At 41.6% G+C, this 14,853-nt stretch overlaps 1 protein-coding gene across 3 annotated transcripts in view; it reads left to right on the top strand.

The window, feature by feature from the left end:
• Nucleotides 1-14,853, top strand: part of LOC138111475 (transmembrane protein 263-like) — a 238,922-nt gene that overhangs the window by 46,425 nt on the left and 177,644 nt on the right. For all 3 annotated transcript variants that reach the window (XM_069017349.1, XM_069017350.1, XM_069017348.1), the window contains one exon: nt 856-946. In XM_069017349.1, the coding sequence (XP_068873450.1) occupies nt 877-946 (70 nt within the window). In that variant the 5' untranslated portion in view covers nt 856-876. The remainder of the gene's footprint in view (nt 1-855; nt 947-14,853) is intronic.

The raw sequence follows: 14,853 nt of genomic DNA, 5'->3' as shown, positions 1-14,853 counted from the left end.
TAGGTTTTTTTAAGGAGTCCTCTAGCTATGCCTAGTGTTTACTCTGCTGTTACTTAAAAAAAAAAGGTAAGTTGGGGGGAAGCAGATGGTGGGGTTTTTTCCTATGATGGTTTGAAACTGAAAAAGCAACTACATTTTTATAGTTCCACATGTCATGAAAATATTGTGTGTGTAAAGTGAGTTCAGCTGCAAATCTTTTAACTCTGCTTGTGTCCTTCCAGCAGTAACATTGCAGGCTCTTTACAGGATCATGAAGGCTGGAACATGGAAATGCAAAACCTGGGAGGGTAGTCCAGTAGTTTTTCAGGAATGGTTAGTTTGGCATATTACACTTGGACACACAAATGGATGTATTTGGCTTGTAGTGGAAAACTCTGGTCAATGAACCTGCATAGGTTATAAGATTGTAAACCAGTTTGCTTTGTTTTCCTTTGAAAAAAAGTGGCATTTCAGAATCAGTCTTGATAAGACAAAGATAAGTGTTTTTTCCCCTGAAAATTCCAGTTGATGGTGAATCTGTTGCTACCCTTGATAAATGGACATTTTAATTTATTATTGCATTATGTGTTTTGGAAATAATAATTTAGAAATTGTGCTTTACTGTTCATTTTCTGGTTTTCAGTCAATTAAGAGCCTTGTAACTTTGTATGCCATCTTGAAAAGTCCTCTTTTTTTTTACTTTCCCCTTTCTGTATTTTAACTACAGACAAATCTCCTAGCAGCTTTCTTTCTCATCAGCTAAAGTGAGCTCCTTGTGTCCTTACTGTCTGGCATATTCTCTAGTCCTCTAACCATTTTTGTGGTTCCTGTCTGAGCTTTCTCCAATTTATCCCTTCTTGCTGTTCTGTTCTGCAGGGCCCTAGCTTAGAAACACAGATGGTGGATGATGAAACTGAGACTACAAGTGAAGAATTGCCTCCTCATCTGCGGGAAGAGCCTCCCGAAGGTACAGTGCTGGCAGTCAATAGAAACTCTTTGCAATAAATTGAGGAAAATGTTCTGGCCAAGAAGTCTGATTTATCTGTCTGATTTGAACCTATATCTGCCTGTTTTCTGAGAGGGATAAAGCTTTGTCAAAGCTGACAGTTTAGCCAACCTCCCAGCCAGAGGCTAGCCAGCCTCTAAGCCTTCTTTTGCATTCAAAAGAAGGCTTTACCCACTGAGGTGCAGACACAGTTCTGCATGCTCTTTAACAATATGGCTTCTGATTAAAATTGTCCTGCTTGATCATCCTGTCTGCAGGCTTAGGAAGAAAATGCTTTCTCTACTGTCTTGTTTGTGATGTTCTGAGTCTTCATTAGGGGAGATTTCCTAAGTAGTCATTTCTTCTCTCTTTACCTCTCTCTGCAGCATCCTGCTATGGAAATTGTCCCCAGCAGAGACTTGTCAAAGTTAGGTATTCTAGTGATTTTGTTTCTTTTCTCTGTCTCTCTTGGAAGCCAGTTTAGCCATCTGAGGAGGAGGCAATGAGATGCTCTCTGTCAGCAGGAGGCTCAGAAATGCCAATTTTAATTAAAAACCTTGTTTGCAATGACATGCCCTGGATTTATACAAGGAACAGATCTTTTCCCACTGTGCAAAAGTCGCAGACATTGTACATATGCAACAAAATAGGTGTTGCTTTCTTCTGAATAGAAGCTGTTAACATTGCTGCAAGTGATGATCCATCTTGAGCTTCGTCTTCAGTTCAGTGGCTTTTAAGACACAATCACTCATAATCACTGTGGCTGGCTTAAACAAGCCAGAGAGTGCTGAGATTCTTAGCAATTTACTGTTAAAATACCATGACATGTCTCTGGGAAACATTAAATGTGCTTTATATTTCTCCTTTAAGAGAACAAGATGCTGATACAGCATTTATACTGACAGCCATTCTTAAAGGGAATATGAACCAAGTGGATGGTTTTAGGAAGTTGCTACTCCCCTTGTTTCTTGTTGAGCATTCTGTTAAAGTTTTCTTATTAAGTTGTAATTTCTTCTGCCATTTCGTATACTTTGTGTTGACAATTACAGTATATGGAGGTAAGTGAAAGGTAGGTTTCTTTTGCAACTCTTATGAAACCAGAAGGAAATAAATGTGGAGGATGTTGTGATTATTCTATATATTCATGGAGGATATAATATTAATATTCCCTCCCCCTCCTTTCTTTGTAAGTAATGGCAAGTCAGCATGTAATGGCAGTTCATTCTTGAAATAAGAATTCTGGTCACTAGCCTAAGATCATGATTACATGAGCCTGGAGACTCTATCCTGGAATGTAAAACCTATCTTGTCTCATCAGTTTATCAGGAGTAGGCTTAGATTTTGGACCATGGCCTTGACTTGTGTAAGCAGAAGGGTTTTTTTCAATGTGGCTCAGTATTTTTGCAAGCTAACTTTTTTAATTGAATGTAAGTGCTTTTGCCTGCACCCTGCTGGTTTGAATGACAGTGAAATACCAGTGTTAATATTCTACTTCTGTGACTTATTGGATGGTCTGGGGGAAGTATGTGGTCTGGATATACTCACTTTGCTGGTGTGAGGAAAAAGAACTCTAGCAGTTGAGCTGATTTGGTTAAGCAGTGATACAGTAGATAAAGTCTGAGCTCAGTATGTACCTTTTGAATTTACAATGACATCAGGAGTAGCAAAATAGGAGGGATGCTGAAAGCACAACTGAAACTAGAGTCTGCTTGGGAGAAGAAGTGGAAAAATTTGTCCTGAATGAGAGCAATCAAGATTATGCTGAATTTGTAGCTGACTTTGGGTATTGGTGGAGTTGAGTAATAGAACTGTTCCTTAGAAGCTGATGTCTACCAATATAGACCAACCAGAATTACTATAAAGAGCATGTAGTTGCAGGAATGATTGCAAATACCTCATGAAAGAAAAAGAACTCTGAAGTTCTTTGTCAAATACCGTTCGGAGTGCTATCTTATCTTTGCTGCTCTTCAGATTTCTGGTTTCTTCTGATAGCACTTCCCTAGTTAAATCAAATGCTTTGCAATACATAACAATGTTGTTGTGACTGCTGCACTCCTGTTTCCTGGGATCTGTGAATTGGAGACCATGACTGCTTGCCTTCTGGTAATGAGTGCATAAGGGATGGAAGGCTCTCCAGAGTCTCTCTGTTTAGCACAATCCATTATTTCACCAGACTGCATCATAATAACTTCATTTCTTATCTTGCACAGCATATCTACTGCCCTTCTAAAAGGAGGGGAATTGGAAGCACTGTTCTATGTAAATATTGCAGTAAAATAACAGTTCATGGATTGTCGTATTTCTAAACAGTGCTGCACCATGGCCTTCTACAAATAACGGGATGATTTTACATGGCCATCATGTGCATAACTAAATGGAGTAGGTGTATATGTGGGTAACAACTGGTATGGAATAACAAACGCTGGTCCCAGGCGCAGTGTGGCAGTGTTTGAGGCAAGAGAAATACCAAATGAGAGACAGCCAAGACCAAGGCTGGTATCTGCGTGTAACCTGAATATCTTTACTTTATCTGCCGTTAAATTTAACTTTTTTTTTTTTATATATTTAACTAGGTCAACAGAGCAAATGAGTTAAAAGTACAGCTCCTGCCGGATACCGTGCGTGGTGTTAGATACCACCAAGGGCTTTTTGCTGTGTGAGGAGGATGCGTGCTTAGGGCAGCGCTGCTGCGCGGAGCCCGCCGTGGGGAGCGGCAGCGGGGCCGGGGCGGCCGCGCGGGGGCGCTGCAGGCCCGGCCATGCCGCGGCCGGCCCGAGCGCGCATTCCAGGCAGCGCTCGCGCGCATTCCAGGCAGCGCTCGCGCGCATTCCAGGCAGCGCTCGCGCGCGTCCCAGCCAGCCGGAGAAAGTGCTCAAACCTATTAACGGCTCTCCCGTGAGCTACTTTGCGATATTACAAGGGAAGCTTTCCACACTCTGCCTCAGGGAGGCTGTTTATGCCCTAACGATACTTTACCTTTTGACATCCTGATCCATCTGCCAAATTCACTTTTTTTTTTAATTCCCCTTTCATCTTTAGTATCTCTACGGTCCTTTTAACGTACTTTTTTTTTTTTCTCCCGTCATTTGAAAGGCAGGCACGGGGGAACAGTAGCAATTAGCATCTGGAGTGCTGGTGCACTTAGCACTTCACAGAGCAGGCTGTGTAGGGCAGGTTTACCATCACCAACCAGCGAAGAGCTGTGAGCTCTGCAGAGGAGTGCACTGCTCTAAATTGTATGAACTGCTTCCTTCTTTGCAAGAAATTTAATATGGCTGATGTGTGTTGCCACATGTCTGAGCTACTTTAATGTAGATTCTGTGTCATCTTGAATGTTAAATGGAAGTGTGATTGCAGTGAGAGAACTAGATTTAGTTACTCAAGTACAGCACACCTTGCTGTACCTGTTGCTTCTTTATTTTCCAGAGTTCTGTTGCTGATCATTTAATACAGTGCAATGTTAATTGATATGATCACTTCGCTTTTCTGTCTTTTTCCATTGAATTAATCAAGGAAAGTGTTAGCAATGAACACTGGTGGTGACTATATCTTCTGTGACATTCTCCGTTATGAAATGTCAGCACCTCCTTTGTCGGATGACTCAGATCTGATGTCTTCTATTGGATGAATCAGTAAACCTTATCTTGCTTGATAATTAAGGGACTGGTGCAACTCTCCTATGAGGAAAGGCTGAGAAAGCTAGGATTCTCCAGCCTGGAGAAAGAAGGACTGGGCAATCTTAATGTGTGTAGGTGTCAGAGGGGAGTGTGTAAAGAAGTTGGGTCCAGACTCTTTTCAGTAGTGCTTGGTAACAGGACAGGAGGCAATGACAAAAATGGAAACACAATTAAACGTAAGGGAATGTTTTTTTCCACTGTGAGGGTGATCAGACACTTGAATGGGTTTCTCAGAGAGTTTGTGGAGTCTCCTACCATGAAGACATTCAGAAGTCACCTGGACATAGAATCCTAGGAATCCTAGAGTAGTTTGGGTTGGAAAGGACCTTTAAAGGTCATCTAGTCCAACTTCCTTTGATGGGCTGGGACATGAGCAGGACATCTTCAACTAGACCAGGCTGATTGGAGACCCATCCAACCTGACTTGGAATGTTTCCAGAGGTGGAGGATCGATCACTTCTCTGGGCACCCTGTTAGACTGTCTCACCACTCACACTGTAAAAACATTCTTCCTTATATGTAGTCTGAACATGGTCCTCAGTAACCTGTTCTAAGTGACCCTGCTTCAGTAGGGAGGTTGGACCAGATGGTCTCCAGAGGTCCCTCTCAACCTCAACCATCATGTGATTCTTTACTTCATATGTACTATCTCTGTGTATTTAAAGTCTCTTTCTGAAGTTTCTGCATATATTCCCCATTTATTACACTAATTTTTGTGGGAAAAGTAGCTTTGCTCTGCCAAACTGCTAAAAACTATGCATTTCAGGAGTGTCTACTTTGTTGATACTGGGGCATGGCTGTAGTTTGTTTTGGCCTTACATTGCTAGGTAGTACTGTGTATATTAAAGCTCATTTCGAGGTGGTATGGTCTGGTTGCAAAGCTATGCCACTGGTTAACAGTGGTAGTCCCTCTTGGAATTTACAAACCAGTGCTTTCTTCCATGGCCTTTAAGTACTAAGCATGAAGGTTTTATCAGCCAACTACTATGATCAGTTTGGCAATAAGCCTGAGTATTGTGTCTGTACCGTTTGCTACCTCTTCTGTAGTTTTCAGACCTAGCAGAGATGTTCCTTCTTTGTTGCAGACAGATTGGGCCTTGTGGAGTAAAGTTTTATTAAAAGCAATGGGTCTTAGCAGCTCTGCAGCATATAACAGGTCTTGGGAAATTTACTTTCCAAATAACTGTGGTGTTCTTAATTCAAATTGTTTTACACTTGCTGTGGGTAAAGAATACACAGAGATAGTTATTGTAAATCAGATGATTTGCAGGAGTTTAGAACATAGTATCTTGTGTGAGCCTTATAATCTTCCTCCATGGAGGCATGTAGCCTTTTCTGCTGTGTTATATCTTCTGCAGGATAAAACTATATTGCATGCTTCTGCAGGAAGCTTTAGGACTCCTTATCCACAGTTTGAGAATCGCCAGTCCAAAGAATATGGGAGTTTTGTAGATTGCTCATTCAGGATTGAGTTTTGATATAAGCATTTTACCTAGATGTATTATCTGTGCACATCTAATTAAATGAAGTACAGTAGTATTTCAGTTGAGGTACTACCATCCATTTAAAATGTCTGAAATTAATTAGACTGTTAACTTCATGTTGGTGTATTCTCTTATAAGAACATGACAATTTATTGAAACCAGCAGATGCCAGAAGAACATGCCTTTTCAGGCATCTCATCTATGATGAGACCTTCAGTTGAAGTTCATGATACAGGTATTTAGTGTTAAAAAGGTATATGCCTATAAACAGTTTTGATGAATGGGTGGCACTTTTCCTATTTTATTGTTGGGCCAAATGTCTGCTGCAACAATTGCCATACCAAGATTTAAATGATGCAAACTTTATCTGCACTGTTTTGCATCTTCTTATTACAAGTAATGTTTAGTATGTTTGTCTCCAAACTGCCTATATCCAAATAACCTCAAAGAAATGACCTTGGAAAATGATGCAGTTAATAGCAGTTCAATTTCCTTTCAGTATCAAGCTTTCTGCTAAATTCTGTTGCCTTTTCTGGTGTTACATCACTTAAGGAAGTTGCCTGTGGCACTTAGTGTTGTCTACGACATTCTTAGGTAAGCATGTGTGTATGTAGTCTACCAGACCAGTATCTTGAGGTTCTGTGAAGCTGGCAGTGCAAAGCTGTGGTATCTGCTAAACTCTCCTCTGTTTTTCCTGACTCAAATCACTCTCTTCAATGTGCTTCCTCATCAGGTCCTACAGTTAAATTTTTCTACAGGGGACCTCTTTAAATGATGTGCTTTTTTTGTCTAATGGCCAGTTAGATGTTTTCAGCCTGGATTGACCTCTGCAGTTCTGTGGTCATGTAACCAAAGCAAAAGACTGGGAAAAGGGACAACTATAATCTCAGCAGTGTGGCCTGGCAGCCAGGAGGTCCAGCCATGTCCTGGGGTGCATCAGGGACAGCATCACCAGCCAGGCAAAGGAGGGGATTGTCCTGCTGTGCTCTGGCACAACCCAAGTCCTGTGTGCAGTTTTGGGCAACACAATGTAAAAAAGACATTAAACTATTAGAGAGCATCCAAAGGAGGGCTGTGAGGATGGTGAAGGGCCTGGAGGGGAAGCCATATGAGGAGTGGCTGAGGTCACTTGGTCTGTTCAGCCTGGAGAAGAGACTGAGGGGAGACATCATTGCAGTCTGCAGCTTCCTTGTGAGGGGAAGGGGAGGGGCAGGCACTGAGTAAGGGGAGGTTTGCGTTGGGTATTAGGAAAAGATGCTTCACCCAGAGGGTGGTTGGGCACTGGAACAGGCTCGCCAGGGAAGTGGTGACAGCACCAAGCCCGACAGAGTTCAAGAAGGGTCTGAACAATACTCTCAGGCACATGGTGTGGTTCTTGGGGTTGTCGTGTGCAGGGCCAGGAGACGGACTTTGATGATCCTTCAGGTCCCTTCCAACTCAGGACCTTCTGTGATTCCTAGCTCTGCTGTTGACTTATTCTGTGTCTCTAGTCAAGTAGTTTGGCCTTCCTTGAACCATAGTGTTATTTATGTATGAAACAGAAATTATTGTTCTTATTTAGAAATGAGGAGGGTGAAAAAGTAAACTGTAAGTTTTTGGGCTTTTCGAGGTGGAAGATACTTGAAAATTGAAACAGAAATGGTGATCATAATGTATAAATAATACAAAACTTTGCCTGATACATAACGTGTCCATTTTTTCCTTTTATCCTTTTTTGTCTTTTTGAGTCCTCAAAAAGGCGATTGGACTTGTCAGATAACCTTAAATAGAAAGGCAGGTTTCTTAAAAGTCAGAAAAAGAAATTAGCAGTGAGCTGTCTGTTCTTTGGAACTGGGTCTTTATGTACCTGGCGTGTCCTCTCATCTGTAAAAACATTTCCTGAGCTACTTCTGTAAATGCCCTGGGGCTGAAGAGCAACATTTCAGTATCATCTGTCTCTAAGGCATGGATTCCTTGCAGCCATGCTCTTCTGTTGGCCAAACCAGTTCTTGTTTCTGCAAAAGAAATGACCTGTAGTGTCAGCTCAGCCTTGTGCACAAAGTCGAGTTTAGTATTCCTGGTAGATTATAAAACACTTTCACATCCATCAAAAGTTCTAATGTGTTTCTATTAAATTTATCATCATCATTGTTTTAGTAAAGCTGAGGCTCTTCTTTGTTTAAATTCTCCACTGGCTATATTGGCTTATTCATGCTTTATTTAATTTAGTTCTCTGGGGGAAATTGACAGTCTGAAATGTATTAATAAACAGTGTCTGTATGCACCCCTTTCTCCCTCTCTCAGCCCCCCGCCCTTCTGTATTCCTGTTGCTGTATGCTTGTTGCTGACAACAGGCATCTTCTATTCAGCAGCTATGTTACATTGTCTCCTAGAAACAGCATGAAAGCTATTTAAATTGTTTTTATTCCACTTCTTCCTATGTCCTATTCTTTCCTTTGCACTATTTTCATATGATTTAATGAGACGTTACTTTGACAGCTCAGCATCCCTTTTTATTAGCCTACTCCATGCCCTGCAAATCATTCTGTCACTAAGTGCTGTATGTGTGCAAAGCATATGCTGTTAATGGCAGCATAAATAGCCTCCAAGTGCCTGGTGGATTCCAGAAGAAAGGTTCTCATAACGTAAGTGTGGGAAACCTCTTATGAGTGGATCTTGTTAATGCAATAATGTTGTGAAGTGTATGAGTAACCATCTGGTTTTCCCTGACGGTCTTTGCCCATAGGATGGGGCAACAATAGTTTTACCATTTGCCTGGGCACAGTAACTGTAACAAAAGTGTGGGATCCAAATGTAAAGATATTTCAGCGTGAAAGATCAGCAGGAAGCCTCTGTCAGAAGGTACATCTTGGTCAATTACTAGTGAATGTGTTTTATTCTAGCAGTAGAGGTTTGTACTGTGTATCTTACTACCCAGCTGAAGTGGCAAGACATTTGTCACTGTTTTTATGCTAGTTAGAGATATATGAAAATTGTGTAAAAGAATGTATGGGTTTTTTTACTATTTATTTTTTATTTTGGGGGCAAATAAATTAACATAAAGATGCAGACAATTGTTCTTAAATAAATGTCATGGTTTAACCCCAGCCAGCAACCAAGGCCCACACAGCTGCTCACTCATGTCCCCACCAGCAGGCTCGCAGAGAGAATTGGAAGGATAAAAGTTAGAAAACTCATGTGTTGAGATAAAGACAGTTTAATAGGGAAAACAAAAGCTGTGCACACAAGCAAAGCAAAACAAGGAATTAATTTACTGCTTCTCGTGGGCAGACAGGTGCTCACCCATCTCCAGGAGAGCAGGGCCCCATCACATGTAATGGTGACTTGGGAAGACAAACACCATCACTCTGAACATCCCCCTCTTCCTTTTTTTTCCCCACATTTTTTATGCTGATCATGAAGCCACACGGTCTGGAATATCCCTTTGGTCAGTTGGGGTCACCTGTCCTGGCTGTGTCTCCTCCCAACCTCCCATCCACCTCCAGTCCCCTCACCGCTGTGGCAGCATGGAAAGCAGAAGAGGCCTCAGCTCTGTGTAAGCTCAGCAATAATAAAAACATCACTATATTGTCATCACTGTGTTCAGCACCAATCCAAAACATAGCCCCATACCAGCTGCTGTGAAGAAAATTAACTCTGCCCCAGTCAAAAGCAGCACAATCAATCTTTCAAGTTTGTAGTTATCAGTCCTGTTTGAAAGCTGTAAAAGGAAGCAGTTCTTACTTGTTCCTAATGGATTAAAAAAAGAGTCAAGTAAGTCTCACTTTTGCATATAGCTACAGTCTGAAGTACTAAATAAGAATGAGCAATGCAGTAAATTCAGGTCAGGAGTGAAATTGAATCAATATATCAGTGTGTTAACAATGATGATATCCTGAACTGCTAAACTATCAGAGTGTTATAGCAGGCAATTAAATCATAAGGTCAGTACATGAGGCTGTTAATTCTGCCTCAGAACCAAGTGAAATGCCCAGTTAACATTTCATAAACATCTGTAGTCTCAGCCTGGCTGCCTGCCTTGGTTTCAGCTGTTTGTGAACAATTTGAACCACTACTTTGATTACCAGTATGATTGCACAATTGCATCAGTCTGGCCTCTTCTGGAGTGATCATTTTGGATCACAAAAACCAATCTGATTCTGAGGAATAGTTTTTTTCCAAGGCTGTTTATGAATTTAGGAATGAGCTGTAAAGTGAGGGGTTTTGTGTCAGTTTGCTTGCCCTCTAGGATAGTATTCTAGGAGAAATCTTAATCTAATTTGAAACTGGGAGGAATTCTAGAGCAATTTTTACAGAGAATGGTCTTGCACTAGTATGGGCATGTGTAATTCTATATATTTTTTATTTTCTGAACACATTGAATATCAATGCATGTTCCTTATTAATATGTGGGATTATTAAACTATTGTGATACATTTCTTTGGCATATTATGGGGAATCTGTCCTCTTTCTATCTATCTGATACTTGTGTGGTGAGAAAGAATTTAGCTAAGGCTACGTTTTAGGTTTATGTCTTCTTTGTTATGCCTTCTCTCTACCAGTAACATACAATTGGTTTCATGTTTTGCCCAAAGTATGTAATATTCTGTAGGATGTATCTGCTTTAAAAAGTTTAGGTGGCTTTATATTTTTGGATCTTGTATTACGTAAAATGAATGTATTTTTCTAGATAGCATCCAAAAGGAAGTAAGTATTCTTTATACAAAATATTAATCTATTTTGCAAATAATGCTAAAAATTTGGCCATGACATTTCTGTTAATTGTGAGAGGGTCTTAGCATATGGGATTATTAAATGAGTGTATTGGAATGTTGTTACAATAGAAAGAACAGATTTATAGTATTGAACTATAATTTTATTTCTTAGCAAATGAGACCTCATTTTTGGAATAAATGAGGCATTCACCTAAATACCTGTTCATCCATTTAAGATTCTTAGGAACTGGTAATGTTGTTTACCTCTACTGTTTTTACCTTTCCAAAACTTAGATTTTACTGTAAAGGTATAATCAAAATAATAAAGGTTCTGTCCTGTGCAGAAGTCCAAAGCCAAAACTGTTGATTGTTTCCTTCCTCTTTCCCCATCCTTCTAACTTCTCTGGAGATTTGTGTGTGGTAGTGATGTGTTCTGGTTTTTGTTTTGGTTTTTTGTTTGTTTATTTGTTTTTTCCTAGTGTGTTTTCCCCTAAAGAGGGGAAAGGTTTCCCCTATGTCTCTTGGATACAAAAGTGGAATAACTCTAGTTTGTTATGTGAAGTGATCCTCTTTGGCTGAGCCAGACATTTGTATGTATCTAGTACTGGGAAGTGTGGTTGTGTAAAGGACCCAGTACCTCTCACTCACCCCTCCAAAAGCCAAAGAACAAACTGCCAAGTTTTAATACAATGTTATTACAATATGTTAAAGTTAGGGCTCACTTTGGGAAATGCAAATTGAGACTTCAAGTTTGGTTTAGTGTTTTTATAGCTTGAGAATGTTACTGTTGCAGTATTTTGTTCCTAGCATCTTGAGGGTTGTTTGTTGCGCTAAATATTAGACTTTATTGATCTGGGAAGTGGGCAAATTCTTCCAGTCTGTGAATCTTATACTTTTACACTGAAAAAGAAAAAAACCCACATTTACTAGGTTTGAATTTTGCCTAAGAATCTACTTTACAGTATATAGAGAAATCTGTTTCCTGTGGTATCTGCAGATGTTTAAAAGACTGTGATTAGCTGAACCCAGTTCTAATTAAAATACAGTTTGGTCACGGGTTTAAGCTTAACATGTGCCCACACAGCTCCTGAAAGAGATGTTCCTGCATTCAACTCTGGTTGCATGTTACCAGTTTCGTCCCAGTGCATGGCCATGTGGACTTGGGTGCCAGCACAAAAGCATGAGTGCCCATGGAGACATAATGCCTCTGGTCTGGAGAAAGTGTGGCTGTAACTGGAGTGAGTGAACCTTCACATCATTCCCACAATCCAGAGGCTGAAGGATGGATTGTCCAGCTGAGTAGTACCTGTAGCATATGTGAGAGCTTGTATGGAACATAAGGGCAGGCTTGGGGTCCCATGTGTGCTGCAGGGCTCGCCTGGCTTCCTCGTGGTTCTAGCAAGGAAGAAAGATGCAGCCGCAGGCATCACTGAAAACCTCTTTTGTGATAGCATACAGGAGGTCAGCTCTTGATGTTCGTGTTTCTAGCAACTTCAGTGTATAGCACAGTGATTAAGATAGCAAGGAAAGCAGAGGGATCTTGGCTTTCAAACTTACTCCTCCTGACTCTGATCCAAGTGTCATTAATATGACATGAGATGTTTTGTTGGTATTTGATTAACTGGGAGGCTTGCTCTTGTTTTGTGTGACACATTGTAAGTTAACCACCCGGCACGCCGACATGTGCGATTAAAAACAAACACTTAAAACTAAATTGAGGAGCCGGCTGCCAAGCGTGGAGCAGGGAGGGGCTGGAGCAGCCTGCCCTGCACGACTCCACCGGGACAGGCCTCACCCGCTGCTCTCCCGAGCTTGCGTCGGCACCTTCCCCGTTCACTCCCGTATTGCCGAGATTTGTTTTTAAGCGTTTTAAACGTTTTATTGAGCTGTCTTGCGCAGTTAAAACACTCCTGACAAACTCTGGGTATGGCAAATGGCAACCTAAAGCCGCGTTGTTCAAGCAGACCGCCCTCGGCGATGGCCGCTGTTCTTAGGGGTGATCGGCACCTGCGGGAGCGCGGTGTTGCTGTCGTCCGGAGTGGGGATGCTCTGCAGCCGCGGGGTCTCGCATTCCCAGTCCCAGGAGCTGCCGCAGCCCAGCAGGGGGCTGCCGAGGGCCGGCCGGCGCCTCCGCCCGCTGCCGCTTTTATCCCATCCCAAGATTGCATTTGCGGTTTTCCTCGGCTTAAATTCCGGGACAGCAAGAATGTGTCTGGGCTTATTTTATAATTAACTAACTAATTTCACAAATAAGACTTGCAGAGTTAGCAAAGCTTATTTTCCCTTCTCATTCCCTTCTTTATTGTACGGTTTTTAACTTCCCCTCTCTCGTTAGGGTCCTTGCTGTGGAAACAATTCCTCATTTCCCAGTCAGCAGCAGGGCGTCTTTAAAGGTAGTGTTACCCTGACAGGGAGCTGGGTTTGTGGGTACTAAGCATCCAAAGGAGTGAAAGCTGTGGCATGCACAATAGCTGTTGAAGTCTTGGTAACCCTTAGCTTTATTTTCAGACCTGAAATGCGCTTTCACAGTGTTCCCAAAAAACCTTCAGTGGGCACTTTCAAGTCCACTTAAAGCAAAATGTGCCCTCTGACCTGTGCACAGATGTGCAGTGCTTGTGAAAACTTAGAAATCCTCTTGTCTGGAACTGCTGACCTACGATCATGTGGTGTTGGGTGGCCTGGCAGGGCCTTCCAGCTCCTCCTGGAAGGGACCGTGCTGGGAGAGGTGCGGGAAGGAGGGCACTCCTACACCTGACAGGGTGCGTGGCTGTGGTTGCTTCAGCACACAGCTCCTGTGGCTGTGGCAGGGCTGTTCTTGTCAGTTCTGACAAGAAAGCTGAATGCTTTTCTTGCAGGTTGTGTGTAGAATTGTTCCTGAAGTAGAGTAGTTCCTTAATTGATTATTGACTCAGTTAGAAAGTATTTTGGTGAAGGGCTAAGCAGACCTTGTATAAAGCTATCTTCTTCTTCTTCAATATCAGTATCTGCTTTCTTTTCATTTGAGGCAAACACCAGGGGATTTACCTTTAAAGATACCTGCTAATTCCCAAGTTGAGATTTTAAGCCTTTTGTGTGTAATGATTTTTTTTTCCCCAGAGGAACAAATTTTATGCTTGCAGATCAAGGACTGACTAGATTAGAGGGAAAATAGGAGCAGCAAGTGAACTTCTGGGAGCGGACACACACACAGACACAGACATTTTCCTGCTGCTGTCATGAATTACAGCCAAAACCAGAAATCTGTAAAGACGCTTAAAGTGTGGAACAAATATGAGTGTTTCCAAATAGTTGGAGTCTCCATGACGTACCAGCAGTTCTTTTAAATGTCCTGTGAATTTTTAGTAGCTTCTGGCTAAAAACTATTTTCAGAGTACTAAAGCAGAATGTTTTTTCACCTGGCTTCTTCCTGCAGCACAAAAGAAATTGAGGGCTTCAAATAGAGATAAGGAGGGTTTTGCAAGGACAGCGTGGAAAAAATATTCTTACAGCCTCTCAGAAGGACCTAGTTGGAGTCCATTAGTAGTCATAGATTTGATTTGAGATCATGAGAAAGCTTTTAGTTCAGAGAAGCCAACCATCCCCTGCCCTCAGTTTGTCCTGAACAAGCTCTTGTTCTCGATGATCACTTGAGCATATTACTTCTCTCTGCCACACTGGAAAATGGAACTGTGAGTAATGAGTTGACAGCAAAGCAAATCTTCAACCTTTCTTGGAGTACCTGGGATATTTTTGGGCCACTACTGATAAATAGGGAAAGGGTAGTCTTTGAATTGCACAGCAACTTTTAACTGCAGATTTAGCTCGTTGCTGAAACTTGTCAGAATTTTCCTGTCAAATGTCCAGCCCTTCAGATTTGGAAATCCATCTCTTGTTGGACAGCTAGGAGTTTCACAGTCTTTAAAGAGTGGGTTTGAAGGGTGTAAGCCTCACCCCATGTATTTTTCCATTTCCAGTGCTGAGTTCGGAATGGACACTATTTGAGCTTAAAGCTGTCTTCATTGTTACAGGACAAGATATCCTACTTTTCTAGAGAA

This window comes from Aphelocoma coerulescens, chromosome 5 (genome assembly GCF_041296385.1).
Source record: "Aphelocoma coerulescens isolate FSJ_1873_10779 chromosome 5, UR_Acoe_1.0, whole genome shotgun sequence".
Lineage (NCBI taxonomy): Eukaryota > Metazoa > Chordata > Aves > Passeriformes > Corvidae > Aphelocoma > Aphelocoma coerulescens.
Note: the sequence above shows the minus strand (reverse complement) of the source record. Positions and strands in the feature narration are given on the sequence as shown.